Here is a 23585-nt window from a genome sequence, read left to right on the forward strand (position 1 = left end):
AGCTTCACTAGCTATAAATTATAGACAGGAGAAAGGAGTCTGGAACAGACAATGCTTGTAGGAGATGACTTTAACCAGCATGCAATTCAAAGTACTAGCAACAGACAATATGCTATTTACTAGCAACAGACAATTTGTTATTTGCGCGCACAGGAGTAGAATCTCATTTTGAATAAGATATGGTTTGTGTGATGTCTGTACCAGATTTTAATCTTGTTTATAATCAGGGAAAAGCTACCAGTGTATTTCTTTGAGCAAAGTGCTGTTTTAAAACATGCATGTTAGGTATATCTGTATATGCTCATTATTTCTAAATACATCTGTGCAATTAATGTAATAAATTTTGTTAAGCATCAATGAAATGTGTTCTGCCTAAGATTTTAACCTCTGATTCGGAATATAAATAAGACTGAATTCTCAGTTTCAAAACATATTTATAGAGATCCGTAACACTTTCAGTTGCTGTAGATTTTTTTTTTTTTGTCTAAACCTTCAAAGGGGTCTGTTCCAGTATGTTATAAGAGCTATGCTCTTGCAAGTCTTTTTAAAATTGAGGTCATTTAATTCCATTAGAATACTGTGGTATATTTTATTCCTTTAGAAAAGCATTTTGTAGCATTTAGCTTCAAAATTTGTACTGTAAAATGTTCTCCCCTTTAATTGGCTCCTAATGATCAATGTTACCTCCAGGAGTATATTCAGTTAAGCTACAAATAGCTTATTTGTCTTTTTTTTTATCATTTGAAATATCTTATTTTGTCTGTTGAACTTCCTACTATACTAAAAATTTCTAAACCATAGCTCCGGTTATAGAAAAGCTGTGCAAACGAGAGGCAAAAGACGAAATCAACCTCCAAATTGAGTGGGAGAGCAACACCCATACTTTAAAATTATATAAAAAAAAGTTACACAAGTAAAATACAATAATCAAAATGTGAATTTATGATGTCTGGAGAGCTAATTAAAGGGATATGATACCCACATTTTTTTCTTTCATTATACAGATAAAGCATGCAATTTAAACAACTTTCTAATTTACTTCTGCTATCAAATTTTCTATGTTATCTTTGTATCTTTTGTTGAAAAGCAGGATTGTAAGTTCAGGAGTGTGCACATGTCTGATATGGCAGCAATTCTGCAAGAATGTTATCTATATGCAAGAGCACTAGATGGAAACTGGAATGTTGTTTAACATTGTATGTTCTATTTAAATCATGAAAGAAAAATGTTGGGTTTCATGTCCCTTTAACATCCTTGAAGGTCTCTAAAAGTCCACACATGTTTTATGTTTAACCAGATAATTTTGTTATATTGTAAATGTAAGTCAGCTTAAAGGGACATTCCAGTCAAAATTAAAGGGACATTCCAGTCAAAATGTAAATGCACTTAAATGAATTACACCAATTTGCAATATACATTTATTGACAAAAATTATTCTAGTCAAAGTTATCACTGTTTTAGTGTTAACATTTTTTTCTGCACGTGCATGTGAAGCATAGCTAGATATTCTCAGTGCACCAGCATTTTAAATATTGCATGTGCTCATAGCGCCAGTGGGGCTTGTACCATGTCAGAAATTAACAAATTGAGTCATTACCAGATGGTACAAGCACCTTAGGCTCTCTGAGCAAGTGCTGTGTTTAAAATGCTGGTGCACGGTGCATACTTAAATACACTTTTGAAACATCTATAGCTTTTATTAGAAGAATTTTGCTTATAGATGTATATTACAAAATTGCTTCTGTTCAATACTGAAATGCATCCATGTGGATTCCAGTTTTTTTCTGGAATGACCCTTTAAACTTTCATGGTCTAGATAGAGCATGCAATTTTAGACAACTTTCCAATTTACTTCTATTATCAAATTTACTTTGTTCTCTTGGTATTATTTGTTGAAGAGTAAACCTATTTGGGCTCATAGGACTTTACAAGAGCACACGTGTCTAGCAGTCTATTGAAGTAGTGTTTGCAACATTGTTTATAAAAATGTTATAAAAAGTTACAAATACTGCTGCCATAGGGGCCGATTTATCAAGGCATCAATCTCATCGCATTTGCGATGGGCCATACATCGCTGGCGCGAATCTACATTCGACAGCCTTATTTATCAAAAAGTCTGTCAAAAAGACGCGCGTAAAGTCCGGCGCGATTAGCATCGGACTGTTGATAAATAAGAATCATCGATGTTGCGGATATCGTTATTTATCAAATGATCTACCCTGAATATCTATCAAATGAAGATATTTTAGTCTTCTTATTCCAACTTTATTTATAACATTGTACATATATCTTTGCATATACTTGTGTATTTATATATATATATGTTTAAATGTATGTGTGTGTATGTGTATATATATATATATATATATATATATATATATATATATATATATATATATATAAAACACAGGAATGGACCGCACTCACAGACTGGACTGGGTACACATCCTAAGCCACTGTTAACTCCACAGCCCTGAACACTGACAGACAGCTGCAAAGTTCCCAGCAACCCAGGCAGTTAACCCCCGAGCAACCTAGGTGTCAGGTCCGCAGGGGAGCATTACAAACATTAACACAAAAAACCCAGCACTCACTAGCAGATTCACAGCAATGTTTAAAAGCAAAACTGGGGGAAGTCAGTTACATTTGGCGCCAAAGGATCAAGCCCAGGACCACGACAAGGTCTCCCCCTTCCTGGGACCCTAACCAGCACCCACACAATGCATACTTCCAAACAAACCAACTGGGAACCTCCCAGGGTGACACAGGCTTTTGTAACCTTCCCTATGTAAATACAAAACACAGGAATGGACCGCACTCACAGACTGGACTGGGTACACATCCTAAGCCACTGTTAACTCCACAGCCCTGAACACTGACAGACAGCTGCAAAGTTCCCAGCAACCCAGGCAGTTAACCCATGAGCAACCTGGGTGTCAGGTCCGCAGGGGAGCATTACAAACATTAACACAAAACACAAAAAACCCAGCACTCACTAGCAGATTCACAGCAATGTTTAAAAGCAAAACTGGGGGAAGTCAGTTACATTTGGCGCCAAAGGATCAAGCCCAGGACCACGACAAGGTCTCCCCCTTCCTGGGACCCTAACCAGCACCCACACAATGCATACTTCCAAACAAACCAACTGGGAACCTCCCAGGGTGACACAGGCTTTTGTAACCTCCCCTATGTAAATACAAAACACAGGAATGGACCGCACTCACAGACTGGACTGGGTACATATCCTAAGCCACTGTTAACTCCACAGCCCTGAACACTGACAGACAGCTGCAAAGTTCCCAGCAACCCAGGCAGTTAACCCCCGAGCAACCTGGGTGTCAGGTCCGCAGGGGAGCATTACAAACATTAACACAAAACACAAAAAACCCAGCACTCACTAGCAGATTCACAGCAATGTTTAAAAGCAAAACTGGGGGAAGTCAGAGGGAGACCTTGTCGTGGTCCTGGGCTTGATCCTTTGGCGCCAAATGTAACTGACTTTCCCCAGTTTTGCTTTTAAACATTGCTGTGAATCTGCTAGTGAGTGCTGGGTTTTTTGTGTTTTGTGTTAATGTTTGTAATGCTCCCCTGCGGACCTGACACCCAGGTTGCTCGGGGGTTAACTGCCTGGGTTGCTGGGAACTTTGCAGCTGTCTGTCAGTGTTCAGGGCTGTGGAGTTAACAGTGGCTTAGGATGTGTACCCAGTCCAGTCTGTGAGTGCGGTCCATTCCTGTGTTTTGTATTTACATAGGGGAGGTTACAAAAGCCTGTGTCACCCTGGGAGGTTCCCAGTTGGTTTGTTTGGAAGTATGCATTGTGTGGGTGCTGGTTAGGGTCCCAGGAAGGGGGAGACCTTGTCGTGGTCCTGGGCTTGATCCTTTGGCGCCAAATGTAACTGACTTCCCCAGTTTTGTTTTTAAACATTGCTGTGAATCTGCTAGTGAGTGCTGTTTTTTTTGTGTTTTGTATATATATATATATATATATATATATATATATAAATATGTGTGTATATATATATATATATATATAGATATATATATATATATTTATGTAAATATATGTGTTATGTCTTAATTTTTTTCAAACATATTTACATGTATTATTTATCTTTTAAATTCTTTTCATTCAAAAGTAATGCAAGTTCAAGTGCTGGCCCAGATTTTGTGCTACACCTGTCTATTGTTTCCTGATTGGAATCTCTATTTTAAGACCAATACTACACAGGTGTTAAAATCCTGGGCTGGCCTTCTAGATTAAACATTTAAACTCTAAAACAATTCAAGAGATAATAGGAAAACATTATAGAGGTGACTATAATTGCTGCTTTATCTGAATCATGACAATTTCATTTTTTGAAGACTATCCCTTTCTGCTTAAAATTATATTGAATCAAACATCATTTCCAGATTTTATTTGATTATAATACACTTACAAATGTTGACTAATTATGTATTTTCTGAATATTAAATTGTCTGATCTTTTTTGGTTATGTTCATGTGACAACCAATTGTTCATGTAGTGAAAGTGACAGCCATTGTATGTCTTAGCAATTATAATACACAATGTCACTTACAATTTTTGACAATTGATTTTTTTGCATCGTCAAAGGTCACTTTATCGCCTTATACATATTATTCCCCCGTCATATTTATCCCAAATATGCGGTACGTGCATCCCATCATCTCATGAATATTATAATCCCTTTTTTGTCATCTCTAACACTAACTACTACTGCAACACCAATTCCACCAGTATTGACCAATTTGATTCGTTATTGAGAGTAGAAAACATATGTTAACTTTTGATTCGCTTATTTAATTAATCATGTGATTATGGATTTCCCAATAAAACATGGTCGATAATTGACTTATTTGGTAGTTATTAGAAGTTAGAGTATTGCGTGGAAGAAGGAGCAGAAATGTTCTTTTAACTAGGGAGCAATTGTTCCATGCGTTAAACATGCCGCAAATTTTTTTATTAACAAATGAAGTTATACTCTTTGGTAATCTAAATATATAATGTAATATCTTGTTTGTTCTCTTTTATCCCTATAAATTTGACAGCATCTAGTTCTAGTGAAAGGAGTTCATCCCTTTGACTCAAAGGATATAGACCAATTCTTGGGAGAAATACTCTTGGCACTCTTATGCGTTTTTGTTGACGCACATCTACTTGTGCAGCCTGTTGCTGGTTTATCAATCTCCTCCTTCTGCATCTAAAAGGTCAGGGACTGTGTTCCTTTCTTTCATTCCTGTATAAATAATTTGTCCCCTTGCTTTGTAATGAACTCTACGATAGAGAGATGAAACATAACCCATAAGAAGGGTAACATCTCCCTACTTGATTTTATTTAGTAATAAGGGCAGATCTTAATATATTTTGTTATCACAAATGGTTAAAGGGACATTTTTATTATAATTCATGATTCAGATGGTTCATTAATATCCTTGTGTCATAAAAGTATTGCAAATTGGGGCAGATCCGAAACCTTGATCTTACATGGTCGCATCTTCTCTGTGCTCTCACTGATCACTTGAAACCCGCCGGTAACAGGAGAGATCCAACAGCACAAAATTATACCTAATTGTCTATGAGGACAGACTACTTAACAGTACCTGAAATTTTGAGAAATTTGAGCTGTATTTGTGAAGTTTGAGGCAGACATCAGACGTAGAAGGCCTAGAGTGGCGGCTCACACATAGGCAACGCCACCCCCCTCGAACATTCAAGGGTATTTGTCCTAACTGGGTGCTCACTATTACAACCCGATATATATACTTACCTGCAGATCCAAATCAACTTCACAAAGCCTGAACAACAGAAGATATTATTTAATCTCCTCTTATTGCTGCATCGCAAAATGGATGCCGAACAGGATCTAGGCCTGCACGCTGGCTGCGATAGCAGCATGAAAAACTGGAACACTGTCTCCAGAGCCTTATGGCCAGAGCACCTTGGGACTTCCTTATGCATCTTTACCAAAAGCGGCAGGAACTACACCAGTCAGCTAAAGCCAACAAAGTGGACACAATGCCGGACCTACCAGAGGTTGTTGATCTTGCAGTGGAGCTGCTATGCTTGCCCTTGACATTTACTCCGCAGCCGTCTAGCTACACGGGGGGTATCAAGAAGATGAGCGGCTTTTGCCATAGGGAAGCTGCTGCCATAAAGCCCAAGAAGCTGTCAGAGTCCGATTTGAGCTTCAATGCCATTATAATGGAGACGACCACACCTGTTAATGCACAGGACTTCACGACACCAGAAGGTAACAAATTTAATTCTGCTCCAGATCGGGTGCCTGGGGAGGACACTCATGCGGCTCTAAACAACAAAAAGAGTCTTAGACTATCGGGTGTTTATAAGGTAAATAAAACTGGGCAATTATACCGGCTGGATTATGTGGACAAGAATCGATCTGAAAAGTTGTTAGAGGAAGGTTGTTCAAGATCTTCAAAACCACTACCTAGTTACCACTCTCAAGACGTTGGCGGCCACATATGGGACACTGGGACAAAATTTACACTTTTGCAGGATATGCCTGGATTCAGAAGTAAGGTGAGGGTCTTTCCTGAGCACGTAGTGCTTACTAGTTACTAAGGGAGAGTCATATGGACATCTTGGGCTGCTTGGTCATATTTTACTTGTAATTACAAAATGCTAGCTTTTATTTGTTGTCTCATAATGTTATAATATTAGGGGTGAGATATGAGTCCACACTGTTAATTAACCATGCTTTTGATATTATACAGAAGTTCCTTTACTTTTTTATTATTAAACTATCCTACTTCCCGCGGTTTGCGGCCGAGACCGAGGAGGGGGCTAGGTATGTCACTGCAAAATTATTGGAACTGTCTTTATTTAATTATGATCAGACTGGTGAAATTTATGCTAATCAAACCTATATCTCTGGTTTATTACGCCCTTGCACTCTATATAACGCTTTGATGTATTAATTTCCTTTTTATCTTGTTTGGTAGACACCACTACTGTTATAGTACCCTTAAATATAACCGCATGGCCCCCGAGGGAGACATACTATATAACACAGACAAAAAAAGGGTCCCTAAATATGAAATATCGTTGTCTCCAAATGTATGAAGGATATATTTCCCTCAGAGCGCTTGAGTAATAAATTTCCTTATCCTAATCGCTGAAAGTTCCCAAATACATAGCTATTTGCAACACCCACTCAATAAATAAATTATAGAACATATTAGTGATGGTGCACTGCTACCCAGGCTGCTCTTTTGGCCTCAAACTGCTGTATGCTACCCTTCAGGAGAGGTTATAAAAGTAAACCTGAATACTCCTTGCTGTATCGAATTGCAGCCTAAACTTTTTCAAATTAAGCAGCTTAAGTTCTATTACCCAATAGAGGTTGATTTGTCTCTTCTTTATATGTTATGGTTCATGCTTAATTGTTTTTTGTGTTAATGTTTAAATTCAATGAGTGAGTACCCAGTTGGGACCTTTGCATCTTCTATCCTTAAAATGTAACACATATTCAGCATTATTATCAGCATTATTACCTTTAGAGATTCTGTGTATTTTATGTTATTGTTGTTTAATAAACCCCTAAAGGAAGTTATCTACAAATATAGGATCCAAGAGTGATCTACTATGACAGGAAGAGGGGAGAAAAATGAAGGGGAAGGTTATTTTATTTTTAATTATTGTTTGCTTCTGGTGCATTGTATATTTTCAGATATGCCATAAATGTTTGTAATGATTAATGTACCATACAATTTATGCCTGTAAACGTCTTTACCTTCAATAAAAAAACTTAAAAAAAAAAAAAAGTATTGCAAATTTCGAAATATTCTGCCTGTTCATTGTTAACTGTCTGCGATGACAAACAGCATAGAAAAAACCTTTTCAGGATCCAATTGATTTCTATGGCATTCGCGGCCTCAGAGGTGGTGGTTTGAAGGCTAGGTACGCTGCGTCAGAATAGACGCGAGCGTACATGTTGAATGTTTGATAAATTGGTAAGAGGGTCAAATAGAGTCGAATGTGAAGGCGGATCATCAGTATTACGCTCGAATAGAGTCGAATGTGAAAGCGGATGATCTGTATTACGCTTGAATAACGCAAGTAACGATTTGCATCGGTTTGATCTCGCGGGAGTGTATATTATGTCTAACATTTCAACATTGACGCTGTGTTAACTAGGGCGGATCAACTTTGCGTCTAAGTTGAAGCTTTGATAAATCGGCCCCATAGATTGCTAAAGAAAAGTGCACTCTCCTAAAGCCCTATGAGCCCAACTAGGTTTAATAATACAAAGAGAACAAAACAACTTTGATAATAGAAGTAATTTGTAAAGTTATTTAAAGTGAAGGTAAATTTAGATGATAAAGTGCCCGGTTTTTAAAAATCTGATTAAAAACAGGGGCACTTTAATTCATCAAAATTTACATTTCACTCGTGTTGTGAAAATACTTACATTTTAATCTTGACAGCCGCTCCAGCGATTCCCCCGGTCGTCGCAAGCCTCTTCATACGTCAGAAATAACGGATCATCCTCCAATCACAGCTCCCCCCCCCCCCCCCGGGAATTCAGTGTCTGATTCAACGCCGTGATTGGAGGAAGCCGGATTCCTCATTTTAGACCCAGGAAGAGGCTTTGCGACGGACAGGGGAAGCGATGCAGCGGCTGTCAAGATTAAAAGGTAAGTATTTTCACAACACAAGTAAAATGTAAATTTTGATGAATTAAATTGCCCCTGTTTTTAATCAGATTTTTAAAAACCGGGCACTTTATCATCTAAATTTACCTTCACTTTAAAATGACATGCTCTATCTAAATCATGAAAGTGTAATTTTGACTTTACTGTCCCTTTAACTATGTCATGTGGTAGCTATTCAAATAGATTTGAAAGTTTTAGAAAAGGAAGACAAAAGTCACATGAGTTTAAATACAATATCTTCACACAGCTCTTTAATAGGATTGGAATGGGGTGAAAATAAGTCAATTTACCCATATACATCCTAATCTAATACCAAGATGCTCTGTTGTGTACAGCATTTTATTTTTTAAGTTATTTACCCTCAAACTACAGGGTTTGTTTTAAATTTTTTGTGGGCAAAATGCGGGTTTTCAAATCCATTCGAACATCATTAGAAAACAGGTTATTTTGCTGTTTTCTAATATCTTTGCATCACATAAACTCTATCTCTACTTTGCATTGAACAATATGACAAGGGCATTCCAATCAATCAGAAGAGAACACTTTTCTAGCAGTTTTTTTTTTAATACTTTTCTTTAGCAGTTTTGACCTCCCATTTTTTTAAAATAGTAAGGCCTAGATTTAGAGTTCTGCGTTAGCCGTTCAAACCAGCGTTAGGAGGTCCTAACGCTGGTTTTGGCCGCCCGCTGGTATTTAGAGTCTTGTAGGTAAGGGTCTAACGCTCCCTTTCCAGCCACGACTTTTCCATACCGCAGATCCCCTTACGTCAATTGCGTATCCTATCTTTTCAATGGGATCTTTCTAACGCTGGTATTTAGAGTCTTGGCTGAAGTGAGCGTTAGAACTCTAACGACAAGACTCCAGCCGCAGAAAAAAGTCAGGAGTTAAGAGCTTTATGGGCTAAACTACTGTGCTCTAAAGTACACTAACACCCATAAACTACCTATGTACCCCTAAACCGAGGTCCCCCCACATCGCCGCCACTCTATTAAAAAATTTTAACCCCTAATCTGCCGACCGCACACCGCCGCAACCTACATTATCCCTATGTACCAATAATCTGCTGCCCCTAACATCGCCAACACCTACATAATATTTATTACCCCCTAATCTGCCCCCCCCCACATCGCCGCTACCTACCTACACTTCTTAACCCCTAATCTGCCGACCTGATCTCGCCGAAACTATAATAAATGTATTAACCCCTAAACCGCCTCACTCCCGCCTCAAAAACCCTATAATAAATAGTATTAACCCCTAATCTGCCCTCCCTAACATTGCCGACACCTAACTTCAAGTATTAACCCCTAATCTGCCGACCGGACCTCGCCGCTACTATAATAAATGTATTAACCCCTAAAGCTAAGTCTAACCCTAACACTAACACCCCCCCTAAGTTAAATATAATTTTTATCTAACGAAATAAATTAACTCTTATTAAATAAATTAATCCTATTTAAAGCTAAATACTTACCTGTAAAATAAACCCTAATATAGCTACAATATAACGAATAATTATATTGTAGCTATTTTAGAATTTATATTTATTTTACAGGCAACTTTGTATTTATTTTAACTAGGTACAATAGCTATTAAATAGTTAATAACTATTTAATAGCTACCTAGTTAAAATAATTACAAAATTACCTGTAAAATAAATCCTAACCTAAGTTACAATTAAACCTAACACTACACTATCAATAAATTAATTAACTAAACTATTCTACAATTATCTTCAATTAAATCAACTAAACTAAATTACAAAAAAAAAAAACACTAAATTACAAAAAATAAAAAAAGATTACAAGAATTTTAAACTAATTACACCTACTCTAAGCCCCCTAAAAAAATAACAAAGCCCCCCAAAATAAAAATAATGCCCTACCCTATTCTAAAATAAAAAGTTAACAGTTCTTTTACCTTACCAGCCCTTATAAGGACCTTTTGCGGAGCATGCCCCAAAGAAAACAGCTCGTTTGCATTTAAATAAACATACAATACCCCCCCAACATTACAACCCACCACCCACATACCCCTAATCTAACCCAAACCCCCCTTAAAAAACCTAACACTAAGCCCCTGAAGATCTTCCTACCTTATCTTCACCACGCCGGGTATCACCGATCCGTCCAGAAGAGGGTCCGAAGTCTTCATCCTATCCGGCAAGAAGAGGTCCAGAAGAGGGTCCGAAGTCTTCATCCTATCCGGTAAGAAGAGGACATCCGGACCGGTAGACATCTTCATCCAGGCGGCATCTTCTATCTTCTTCCATCCGGAGCGGACGCGGATCCATCCTCTTCTTCCTACGACTCCCGACGAATGAAGGTTCCCTTAAGTGACGTCATCCAAGATGGCGTCCCTCGAATTCCGATTGGCTGATAGGATTCTATCAGCCAATTGGAATTAAGGTAGAAAAAATCTGATTGGCTTATTGCATCAGCCAATCAGATTCAAGTTCAATCGGATTGGCTGATCCAATGAGCCAATCAGATTGAGCTTGCATTCTATTCTGATCGGAACAGCCAATAGAATGCAAGCTCAATCTGATTGGCTGATTGGATCAGCCAATCCAATTGAACTTGAATCTGATTGGCTGATTCAATCAGCCAATCAGATTTTTCCTACCTTAATTCCGATTGGCTGATAGAATCCTATCACCCAATCGGAATTCGAGGGACGCCATCTTGGATGACGTCACTTAAAGAAACCTTCATTCGTCGGTAGTCGCCGGAAGAAGAGGATGGATCCGCGTCGGCTGCTTCAAGATGGTCCCGCTCCACGCCGGATGGAAGAAGATAGAAGATGCCGCCTGGATGAAGATGTCTACCGGTCCGGATGTCCTTTTCTTGCCGGATAATATGAAGACTTCGGACCCTCTTCTGAACCTCTTCTTGCCGGATAGGATGAAGACTTCGGACCCTCTTCTGGACGGATCGGTGATACCCGGCGTGGTGAAGATATGGTAGGGAGATCTTCAGGGGCTTAGTGTTAGGTTTGGTTGGGTTAGATTAGAGGTATGTGGGTGGTGGGTTGTAGTGTTGGTGGGGGGTATTGTATGTTTATTTAAATGCAAAAGAGTTGTTTTCTTTGGGGCATGCCCCGCAAAAGGCCCTTTTAAGGGCTGGTAAGGTAAAAGAGCTGTTAAATTTTTATTTTAGAATAGGGTAGGGTATTTTTTTATTTTGGGGGGCTTTGTTATTTTTTTTAGGGGGCTTAGAGTAGGTATAATTAGTTTAAAATTCTTGTAATCTTTTTTTATTTTTTGTAATTTAGTGTTTGTTTTTGTAATTTAGTTTAGTTGATTTAATTGTAGATAGTTTAGTTAATTAATTTATTGATAGTGTAGTGTTAGGTTTAATTGTAACTTAGGTTAGGATTTATTTTACAGGTAATTTTGTAATTATTTTAACTAGGTAGCTATTAAAAAGTTATTAACTATTTAATAGCTATTGTACCTAGTTAAAATAAATACAAAGTTGCCTGTAAAATAAATATAAATCCTAAAATAGCTACAATATAATTATTATTTATATTGTAGCTATATTGGGGTTTATTTTACAGGTAAGTATTTAGCTTTAAATAGGATTAATTTATTTAATAAGAGTTAATTAATTATACGTTAGATAAAAATTATATTTAACTTAGGGGGGTGTTAGGGTTAGGGTAAGACTTAGCTTTAAGGGTTGATACATTTATTAGAGTAGCGGCGAGGTCCGGTCGGCAGATTAGGGGTTAATACTTGAAGTTAGGTGTCAGCGATGTTAGGGAGGGCAGATTAGGGGTTAATACTATTTATTATAGGGTTTTTGAGGCGGGAGTGAGGCGGTTTAGGGGTTAATACATTTATTATAGTGGCGGCGAGGTCCGGTCGGCAGATTAGGGGTTAATAAGTGTAGTTAGGTAGCGGCGACGTTGGTGGGGGGGCAGATTAGGGGGTAATAAATATAATATAGGGGTCGGCGGTGTTAGGGGCAGCAGATTAGGTGAACATAAGGATAATGTAGGTTGCGGCGGTGTACGGAGCAGCAGATTAGGGGTTAATAATAAAATGCAGGGGTCAGCGATAGCGGGGGCGGCAGATTAGGAGTTAATAAGTGTAAGGTTAGGGGTGTTTAGAATCAGGGTACATGTTAGGGTGTTAGGTGCAGACTTAGGAAGTGTTTCCCCATAGGAAACAATGGGGCTGCGTTAGGAGCTGAACGCTGCTTTTTTGCAGGTGTTAGGTTTTTTTTCAGCTCAAACTGCCCCATTGTTTCCTATGGGGATATCATGCACAAGCACGTTTTTGAAGCTGGCCGCGTCCGTAAGCAACGCTGGTATTGAGAGTTGCAGTGGCGGTAAATATGCCTGTACGCTCCCTTTTTGGAGCCTAACGCAGCCCTTCAGAGAACTCTAAATACCAGCGTTGTTTAAAAGGTGCGGGGGGAAAAAACACGCGTAGCTAACGCACCCCTTCTAACGCAAAACTCTAAATCTAGGTGTAAGGGATTAAATGCCCTACTTTTTCTGAGTAGCTGACCATAAATAAACAAATAACTCAATAACTTAGCTTAACATAAATAACTTTCACCTAGATTACAAGTTTTGCTTTGCGGCTTTTAACGCTGAAATAAATTTCAGCGTAAAAGCAGTAACACCACTATTGGGAGTCGTGCTGGTATAGCTATACCGCAAGCATTTTAGCCTGTAACGCAACGTCAATCCCGCACTAAAAAAAATTATGATTTTGCGTGGGATTTCCCACGCCGGTATTACAGGTTGTGTGGTGAGGCTAAAATGCTTGCGTTACAGCCTATACCGACACGATCCATACCGCCATCTGAGAGCAGTAGTTATGGATTTTGTGTAACAAAAATGTTTCACAAAACTCATAACTAAACTGTTACAAAGTACACTAACACCCATAAACTACCCATTAACCCCTAAACCGCCACCCCTGCATCGCAAACACTATATTAAACCTATTAACCCATAATCTGCCACACACACATCGTGACTATTAAATAAACCTATTAACCCCTAATCTGCTGCCCACCCACATCGCCAACACTATATTAACCCCTAAACCGCCGCTCCCCGACATCGCCGCCACTATAATAATGTTATTAACCCCTATTCCGCCTCTCCCCGACATCGCCGCCACTAAATAAAGTTATTAACCCCTAAACCTCCGGCCTTCCACATCTCCGCCACTAAATAAACCTATTAACCCCTAAACCGCCGCCCCCACATCGTAAAACACTAAATTAAACTATTATCCCCTAAACCTAATACCCCCCTAACTTTAAATTAAAATTACAATATAACTCTATTTAAATAAATAAAAACCTGTACCTTACCTGTAAAATAAATATAAACCTAACATTAAACTATAAATTAACCTAAAATAACTAATCTAATAAAATAAAAAATACTACCAATTAAAAAATCTAAATTACAAATTTAAAAAAACCTAACACTAAGAAAAAAATTTAAAATCTAAATTACAACTAAAAAAAACAAATCCTACGAAAAATTTTAAAAATCAAAGTTTACCAAAAATAATTAACACTAAAATCACGAAAAATAAAAAACAATAAACAAAATTATCAAAAATAAAAACAATTACACCTAATCTAATAGCCCTATAAAAATAAAAAATAAAATAAAAATAAAAACACCCACCAACCTACAATAAACTACCAATATCCCTTAAAAGGGCCTTTTGTAGGGCATTGCCCTAAAGAAATCAGCTTGTTTACCTGTAAAAAAATACAAAGTGCCCCAGCAGTAAAACCCACCACCCAACCAACCCCCCAAAATAAAAAAACTAACTCTAAAACAACCTAAGCTACCCATTGCCCCTAAAGGGACATTTGTATGGGCATTGCCCTTAAAAGGGCATTTAGCTCTTTTTTCAAGCCCTAATCTAAAAAAAAACCCACCCAAAAAACAAACAAAAAAAAAACTATCACTAACCCCAGAATATCTACTCACGGTTTCTGAAGTCTGGACATCCATCTCCATCCAGGCGGCGAGGTCTTCATGCATCCCGGGGGCATCTTCTATCTTCATCCCGGCAGCGCGCATGATCCTGGAAGCCGAAGACATCCTGCACGGAGCGTCCTCTTCATACTGCCGCCGCACACTGAAGTTGAATGCAACGTAGCCATTTCAAAATGGCGTACCTTGCATTTCTATTGGCTGATTTGATTCTTCAAATTCAAATCAGCCAATAGGATGAGAGCTTTTGAAATCCTATTGGCTGTTCAAAACAGCCAATAGGATGAGACCTACTGAAATCCTATTGGCTGAATTAAACACCCCTGCACCCTAACCAATGTATCACAACCGTGGACGATGGGAATCCTAGCTTTTGTCCTCCTGGCATAGTCGCAGCTTGAATAGAAGCCCAGTGTACATAGGAAAGGCCTATGATCCACACTCGAACAGGACCTAGATGTGTGCCTGTAAAAAAAAATAACAATTAGTGTCCTGCCGTAATGGTCCTGACATCCAAGCTTACATAGCCAGAACCCATACACTCCTTCGCCAAACACCTTACCATGTGGGTAACCCCATTATTGCTTGCCACTTTTAACAACTACAATTATAACTGCCTTACGTAAGATCTATACCGTTGTGATCTCCAATGCCCCAATGATCGATTGCGGTCCAAAGACCAATGCACAAGGAGTCGAGGCCAGCCCGTTGAGCCACTATCCCCAATATTCTCCTAAATTGAAAACGCATCAACGGATCCCTGTGCGCATGAATCAGAAACCTGGAAGATCCTCCTGGTGGTATTTCTAGGTAAGAGGACACCAGCTGCTGAGGACAGCAAGCCACTCCAGGTTGCCCTGGAAGGGAAAGCCAGACCCCACGTCCATCCTGGTCTGTCTTAGACATTGGGATAAACAGCAGAACTGAGTCATCCGTCACCCGAACGTGGTCATGCATGATACCCCCTCTTACTGCTGCTTTAGAAGGCGGGACCAACTCTCCCACTCTCAACACTCCATGGAATGCCAAACCAAAGGCTGCCCCAAAAAGCCTGAGCTCGAAGGGAGAGGAGCAAATTGCTGAAAAATACTTCCAGTAACTTGGCTAATCGGTCGTAATTGGTTCCCTGCTGTCTCTTAGTGGAACTTCCATATGCCCCCAGCCTCGCACTATCTTCCGGATGAGGAAGGTATGCACCGCGTCTTGGAAAGCGTACAGCCTGCAAAATAAAGCAACATCAGAAAGCCTGGACACCACTGCCCCCTTTGTCACCTGCTTACCTCTCAGCTCAGCGAGCCACTGAAGTAGGAAGCGTTGCTCACCCTCACATGAAGGAAATCCATGGTGATCGCAAAAACTCACCCATTTGCTCCAGTACCTCATGTAAGCCTTTCAAGTAGCCGGTGCCAGGGAAGCACAGATTAGAGGAATCAGCCACTGCAGTCCTTCATCATCTGCCACAAAAAGGAGGGGCAAGGAAGACCATTAGCAGCCGCTGCCGAAGCAGTGGTCCTGAAAGCCTCCCACTAAAAGTGAGATTATGCATCTGCAACTATATTCTGCACCCCGGGCACATGGCGAGCTCTGAAGTCGATATTCAACTGCAGGCACCTTAACACCAAGTGTCTCAGGTAATGCACCACCACAGGCGATGAGGCTGAAAGTCTAGTAATGGCTAAAACCACACTGAGATTGTCCATCCAGAAAATCACAGCCCGGTCGTGGAAAAGGTGCCCCCATAGTTCAACAGCTACTATAATTGGAAACAACTCCAGGAAGCATAGGTTGCACGTGAGACCAGTCTCAGCCCAACCAGGCGGCCGCCACTTCGCACTCCATGCTCCATCAAAATATGCACCATATCTGGATGCTCCAGCTGCATCCGTGAAAAGGTGCAATGTCTGATTCGACACTGGATCGCCTCTCCACATGCATATGCCATTGAAGTCCTGTAAGAACCTCTCCCATACCTGTAGGTCTGCCATCAATTCCCTCGTGATTCTGATTTGCGAAGTTGCCTTCTTTCCACCTCCCAGTTGCCTCTCCAATCTTTTCTGGAAAATCCTGCCCCATGGGATGACTCTCCCTGCAAAGTTTAGAAGACCTAGGATTGATTGCAACTCCTTCAGTGAACACGAGGTCGATGCAGCAGTTGCCCTAATGGTTTCCAACATCTCATCTTTACTCATCTTATCTCTGGGTAACCTGCATTCCATTGCCACTAAATTGATCTCAATACCCAGGAACGTTAGACACGTACACAGACCTTCCGCCTTGTCCTCTGCTAAAAGGATCTCCTCAACATTTTTGACTTCGGGTGGGCATGCAGGCTATGTACAGTACTTGGCATGAGTATGTAGCACCGTGAAGTGCAGCCTTTCTGTCTACAGCCTGTGGTGAGCCTACCTCCACCCCTTGGGGTCGAGACACCTGAGCTGGATATCCCACACTACTGCCCCCAGACTTCATTTTGCTAATTTTCCTGAGCATCCTCTACATCCTCTGATGCCCTTTAGTATGCAAGCCCAATGACCTATCACTTTCTGACCCTGACCCACTAGAAGTGGATGACTCATACCCACCCCGGGATTAATCAAATTGAAACTCACCGGTGGTAAGCGCCAGAGGTCCTTGTCCAGATCCAGATGTACTCGGACCATCTGATCCCACTGTGGCCACCCTGGGAACAAGAGCCTGTGATCTCTGAGGGGCTGAATCACTGCCAGTCATAAACACCATCAAAACCTGAAATACAGAAGACAAGAGGGGAGTACCACGGGAAGAGCCAGTCATCTCCTCCCTAACCCCAACAGCCCCGTACTCCTGTACACACTTGTGATCACTGTCACTCACACCACATTGCATATTTGGTTCTTCATCCGTACTGGCCACAGGTATACAATCATACTCATCCTGAAACCTAACTGCCCTGCTACGCCCTTGAGCGCGTCCCATTCCTGATGGGCCTGCATCCCCGCTATCACTGCGCACTAATCCCTCGCACAGACTAGTGCTGATTTTTGCATGCCCTCTTTTTACAGCTCCCCTTGTTACCACTTGATCCTGCTCATTCACTCCTTTTCTACTGGGCATTAACGCACCCTGCAGCACCCCTGCATTTAGATCCTGTGAACAAGCGGCACTAACATTTAGGATCGCAGATGTTTTTGCCCCTTTAGACCCTGCTCGGGCCACAGGGGTTTTCCCCTTACTTTGTGCCACAGCGTGTGAAAGGACCACCATGGCCTTGCCAGCACCTACATTGGGCTGCGAGCATGAGGAGGGAGCCCTAACAGCTTCCCCTCCCTTATTGCCAGCTATAGTTGAAGCCCTTGTACATACTTGAGACCCACCTTGAGTACCTCAAGTGGTGCTCCCTTCTTACCTGTGGAGCCCAGGGGGACAATCCACTCGGTTCGCTGACCTGATTCTGACTGCCGCAACAGAAAATCATGTCACCGGAAACGACAACAGGAAGCATCACACGACCGGAAGTAGACTCGGCGGCCATCTTGGATGGGGCGCTCACCGCTGGAGACGACAAAACATGCGCAATGCCGAGAAGCTGATCCTGGGACTGAATGGGCACCGCACCCGAGGATGAAGCCCCCGCAAGTACCGACACCAGGGATTGGAGCAGCGCCACCGCGGTCACGACGGACTCACCGGAAAGGACTACTGACGCAGGTAAGGCCCCACTGTTCCCACTACACGTGCCACCCATTAGTGGACCTACCAGACCCCCACTAACAGGATTCCCCACACTAACCTGGGACCAAGGTCTAAAACCTACTACCATAACCTGGGACCCCGGCCTACTTCCTGCTCCCAGACCCTGGGACCCTGGCCTAGTGCCCACAGTGGGGCCTTATTCCGACAACTGCTCTACCCGCTTCATTCCCCTCCTCAACCCCCCCCACATTCAGGGGAGGGAAACAGGCTTTGACTCCTCTTCCAAACTGAAGGAGATGAGGGGATAAAAAGCCCAAAAGCATGGCCCTGACCCCCGTAATGGCCCTAGAGGGGGATGGCGCAATCCACTCAATGTCCTCAAGGTCCATCTCTTCCCACTATGCAGGTTCGGGTTTTTCAACAAAAACTCCTTTGCCACTGTCCATGCTGAAAAAACTTCCAGGGATCCACAGAAACAAAGAGGAAGGGGACTCCCTGCACATCCCATATAAAGGGTGAGTAAATCCCTCCCCCACACAATGCAACATTGTAACATTAACACACGCAGCATCAGCACTCACTCAAGCAGGCTTTAACCCTTAGTTACGCTCAAGGCTAGGCACCCTGCACTTTCTATATCTTGGATATTCAGAGGGTTACGTTTTTTTGTGCATGTTCATTTCACTTATTAGTAACAACTAGACATGGACATTAGGCCGCTTCGTTAGCTGTTTTTGTCTCTTTTTGGAGACAGATTTATGCTTGTGAAAAATCATCACTAAGATCTGTGGAATTCCAGATCTTAGTGGTTACCTTTCACAAGCATAAATCCAGTTCCCAAAAGAGCCAAAGTCATTGAGGGGCCGCCTACTTCTGCATTTGGCAGCAAACGATGCTGCCTAATGCCCATCGGCTAGATTACGAGTTTTGTGGTAAGAGCTGTGCGGTGCTAACTTGCACGTTATTGTCACCGCTCACTTACCTACAGCGCTGGTATTACAGGTTTTCCTAAACCCGGCGTTAACAGGCAAGAAGTGAGCGTAGAGCAAAATTGTGCTCCATACCACACTCCAATACCAGCGCTGCTTAAGTCAGCGGTGAGCTGGTTTTACGTGCTCGTGCATAGACATCAATGGGGAGAGCCGGCTGAAAAAAAGCCTAACACCTGCAAAAAAGCAGCGTAAAGCTTCGTAATGCAGCCCCATTGATTCTTATGGGGAAAAAAAATTTATGTTTACACCTAACACCCTAAAATGAACCCCGAGTCTAAACACCCCTAATCTTACACTTATTAACCCCTAATATGCCGCCCGACATCGCCGACACCTACATTATATTTATTAACCCCTAATCTGCCGCTCCCAACATCGCCGCCACCTACATTATACTTATTAACCCCTAATCTGCTGCCCCCAACATCGCCGCCACCTACATTATACTTATTAACCCCTAATCTCCCACCCCCAATGTTGCCGCAACATACCTACACTTATTAATCCCTAATCTGCCGCTCCGGACATCGCCGCCACTATAATAAAGATATTAACCCCTAAACCGCCGCACTCCCGCCTCGCAAACACTAGTTAAATATTAACCCCTAATCTGCCGTCCCTAACATCGCCGCCACCTACCTACATTTATTAACCGCTAATCTGCCGCCCCCAACGTATCCGCCGCTATACTAAATTTATTAACCCCTAAACCTAAGTCTAACCCTAACCCTCACACCCACTAACTTTAATATAATTCCTATCATTACCTAAATTATCCCTATTTAAAACTAAATACTTACCTGTAAAATAAACCCTAAACTAGCTAAAATATAACTAATAGTTCCATTGTAGCTAGCTTAGGGTTTATTTTTATTTTACAGGCAAGTTTGTATTTATTTTAACTAGGTAGAATAGTTACTAAATAGTTATTAACTATTTACTAACTACATAGCTAAAATAAATACAAATTTACCTGTAAAATGAAACCTAAACTGTCTTACACTAACACCTAACATTACACTACAATTAAATCAATTACCTAAATTAAATACAATTACCTAAATTACAAAAAAAAACTAAATTACATAAAATAAAAATAGAAATTATCAGATATTTAAACTAATTACACCTAATCTAATAGCCCTATCAAAATAAAAAAGTCCCCCGAAAACAAAAAAAACCCTAGCCTAAACTAAACTACCAATAGCCCTTAAAAGGGCTTTTTGCGGGGCATTGCCCCATAGAAATCAGCTCTTTTACCTGTAAAAAAAAATACAAACAATCCCCCAACAGTAAAACCCACCACCCACACAACCAACCCCCCAAATAAAATCCTAACTAAAAAAATGTAAGCTCCCCATTGCCCTGAAAAGGGCATTTGGATGGGCATTGCCCTTTAAAGGTCATTTAGCTCTATTGCTGCCCAAACCCTAATCTAAAACTAAAACCCACTCAATAAACCCTTAAAAAAACCTAACACTAACACCCCCGAAGATCCACTTACAGTTTTGAAGACCGGACATCCATCCTAAATGAAGCCGGGAGAAGTCCTCAGCGAAGCGGCAAGAAGTCCTCAACAAAGCCGGGAGAAGTCTTCATCCAAGCCAGCAGAAGTGGTCCTCCAGATGGGCAGAAGTCCTAATCCAGACGGCATCTTCTATCTTCATCCATCCGGCGCAGAGCTGTTCCATCTTCAAGACATCCGGCACAGAGCATCCTCTTCTTACGACGACTAAAGGTGAATGAAGGTTCCTTTAAATGATGTCATCCAAGATGGCGTGCCTTGAATTCCGATTGGCTGACAGAATTCTATCAGCCAATCGGAATTAAAGGTGAAAAAATCCTATTGGCTGATGCAATCAGCCAATAGGATTGAGCTTCAATCCTATTGGCTGATCCAATCAGCCAATAGGATTGATCTCGCATTCAATTGGCTGTTCCAATCAGCCAATAGAATGCAAGCTCAATCCTATTGGCTGATTGGATAAACCAATAGGATTGAAGCTCAATCCTATTGGCTGATTGCATCAGCCAATAGGATTTTTTCACCTTTAATTCCGATTGGCTGATAGAATTCTATCAGCCAATTGGAATTCAAGGGATGCCATCTTGGATGATGTCATTTAAAGGAACCTTCATTCGTCGTTAGCCATCAACAGAAGAGGATGCTCCGTGCCGGATGTCTTGAAGATAGACCCGCTCCGCTCCGGATGGATGAGGATAGAAGATGCCGTCTGGATGAAGACTTCTGCCCGTCTGGAGGACCACTTCTGCCGGCTTGGATGAAGACTTCTCCCGGCTTCGTTGAGGACATCTTGCCGCTTCGCTGAGGACTTCTCCCGGCTTCGTTTAGGATGGATGTCCGGTCTTCAAAACTGTAAGTGGATCTTCGGGGGTTAGTGTTAGGTTTTTTTAAGGGTTTATTGGGTGGGTTTTAGTTTTAGATTAGGGTTTGGGCAGCAATAGCGCTAAATGCCCTTTTAAGGACAATGCCCATCCAAATGCCCTTTTCAGTCAGGGCAATGGGGAGCTTAGGTATTTTTAGTTAGGATTTTATTTGGTGGGTTGGTTGTGTGGGTGGTGGCGGGTTTTACTGTTGGAGGGGATGTTAGTATTTTTTTTTTACAGGTAAAAGAGATGATTTCTTTGGGGCAATGCCCCACAAAAGGCCCTTTTAAGGGCTATTGGTAGTTTAGTTTAGGCTAGGTTTATTTTTATTTTGGGGCGGCTTTTTTTATTTTCATAGGGCTATTAGATTAGGTGTAATTAGTTTAAATATCTGATAATTTGTTTTTTTATTTTGTGTAATTTAGTGAGGTTTTTTTTTGTAATTTAGGTAATTGTATTTAATTAATTTAATTAATTTAATTGTAGTGTAATGTTAGGTTTTAGTGTAAGACAGGTTAGGTTTTATTTTACAGATAAATTTGTATTTATTTTAACTAGGTAGTTAGTAAATAGTTAATAACTATTTAGTAACTATTCTACCTAGTTAAAATAAATACAAACTTGCCTGTAAAATAAAAATAAACAAAAAGATAGATACAATGTAACTATTAGTTATATTGTAGCTAGCTTAGGGTTTATTTTATATGTAAGTCTTTAGTTTTAAATAGAAATAATGTAGGTAATGATAGGAATTTTTATTTAGATTTCTTTTAATTATATTTAAAGGGACAATCTACCATAGAATGTTATTGTTTTAAAAGATAGATAATCCCTTTATTACACATTCCCCAGTTTTGCATAACCAACAGTTATATTAATATACTTTTTACCTCTGTGATTACCTTGTATCTAGCAACCTTCTTCCAGCCCCCTGATCACATGACTGTGACTGTTTATCTATTGTCTTAAATTTAGCATTGTTTTGTGCTAAATCCTAAATAACCCCCGTGCCTAAACACCGTTATCTATATGGCCCACGTGTACTTTCTGTCTCTTTGTGTTGAAAAGAGATTTAAAAAGCATGTGATAAGAGGCAGCCCTCAAAGGCTTAGAAATTAGCATATGAGCCTACCTATGTTTAGATTAAACTAAGAATACCAAGAGAAAAAAGCAAATTTGATAATACAAGTAAATTGGAAAGTTGATTAAAATTAAAAGTCCTATCTGAATAATGAAAGTTTAATTTATACTAGACTGTCCCTTTAAGTTAGGGGGTGTTAGGGTAAGGGTTAGACTTAGGTTTAGGGGTTAATAAATTTAGTATAGTGGCGGCGACGATGGGGGCAGCAGATTAGGGGTTAATAAATGTAGGTAGGTGGCGGCGATGTTAGGGCGGCAGATTAGGGGTTAATAATATTTGACTAGTGTTTGCGATGCGGGAGTTCGGCGGTTTAAGGGTTAATATGTTTTTATAGTGACAGCGATGTCGGGAGCGGCAGATTAGGGGTTAATAATTTTATTTTAGTGTTTGCGATGCTACAGCTTTCTAGCGTACAACTCATAACTACTGACTTTAGCATGCGTTACGAATCTTGCGGGATAGGCTGTATCGCTCACTTTTTGGCCTCCCAGAAAAAATCGTATAATATCGGCGCTATGGAAGTCCCATTGAAAAAAGACTTTACGCAAATTGCGTAAGTTAATTTGCGGTATGGCCAAAAAAGTGTGCGGGACAGCTATACCTACAAGACTCATAATAGCAGCATTAGTGAAAAAGCAGCGTTATAACCCATAACGCTGCTTTTTTACTCCTAACGCAAAACTTGTAATCTAGCCATAAGTCTAGTAAAAACAATA

The 23585-nt window shown here is 40.5% G+C and overlaps 1 protein-coding gene across 1 annotated transcript in view; it reads left to right on the forward strand.

Moving 5' to 3' along the window:
- Positions 1–18687: 18687 nt before the first annotated feature.
- LOC128657242 (zinc finger protein 14-like) overlaps positions 18688–23585 on the forward strand; it is a 53761-nt gene continuing 48863 nt past the window's right edge. Inside the window, exon 1 of the mRNA XM_053711514.1 lies at positions 18688–18863. Within this exon, the coding sequence (XP_053567489.1) occupies positions 18688–18863 (176 nt within the window). The remainder of the gene's footprint in view (positions 18864–23585) is intronic.

Source organism: Bombina bombina, chromosome 4, assembly GCF_027579735.1.
Source record: "Bombina bombina isolate aBomBom1 chromosome 4, aBomBom1.pri, whole genome shotgun sequence".
Classification (NCBI taxonomy): domain Eukaryota; kingdom Metazoa; phylum Chordata; class Amphibia; order Anura; family Bombinatoridae; genus Bombina; species Bombina bombina.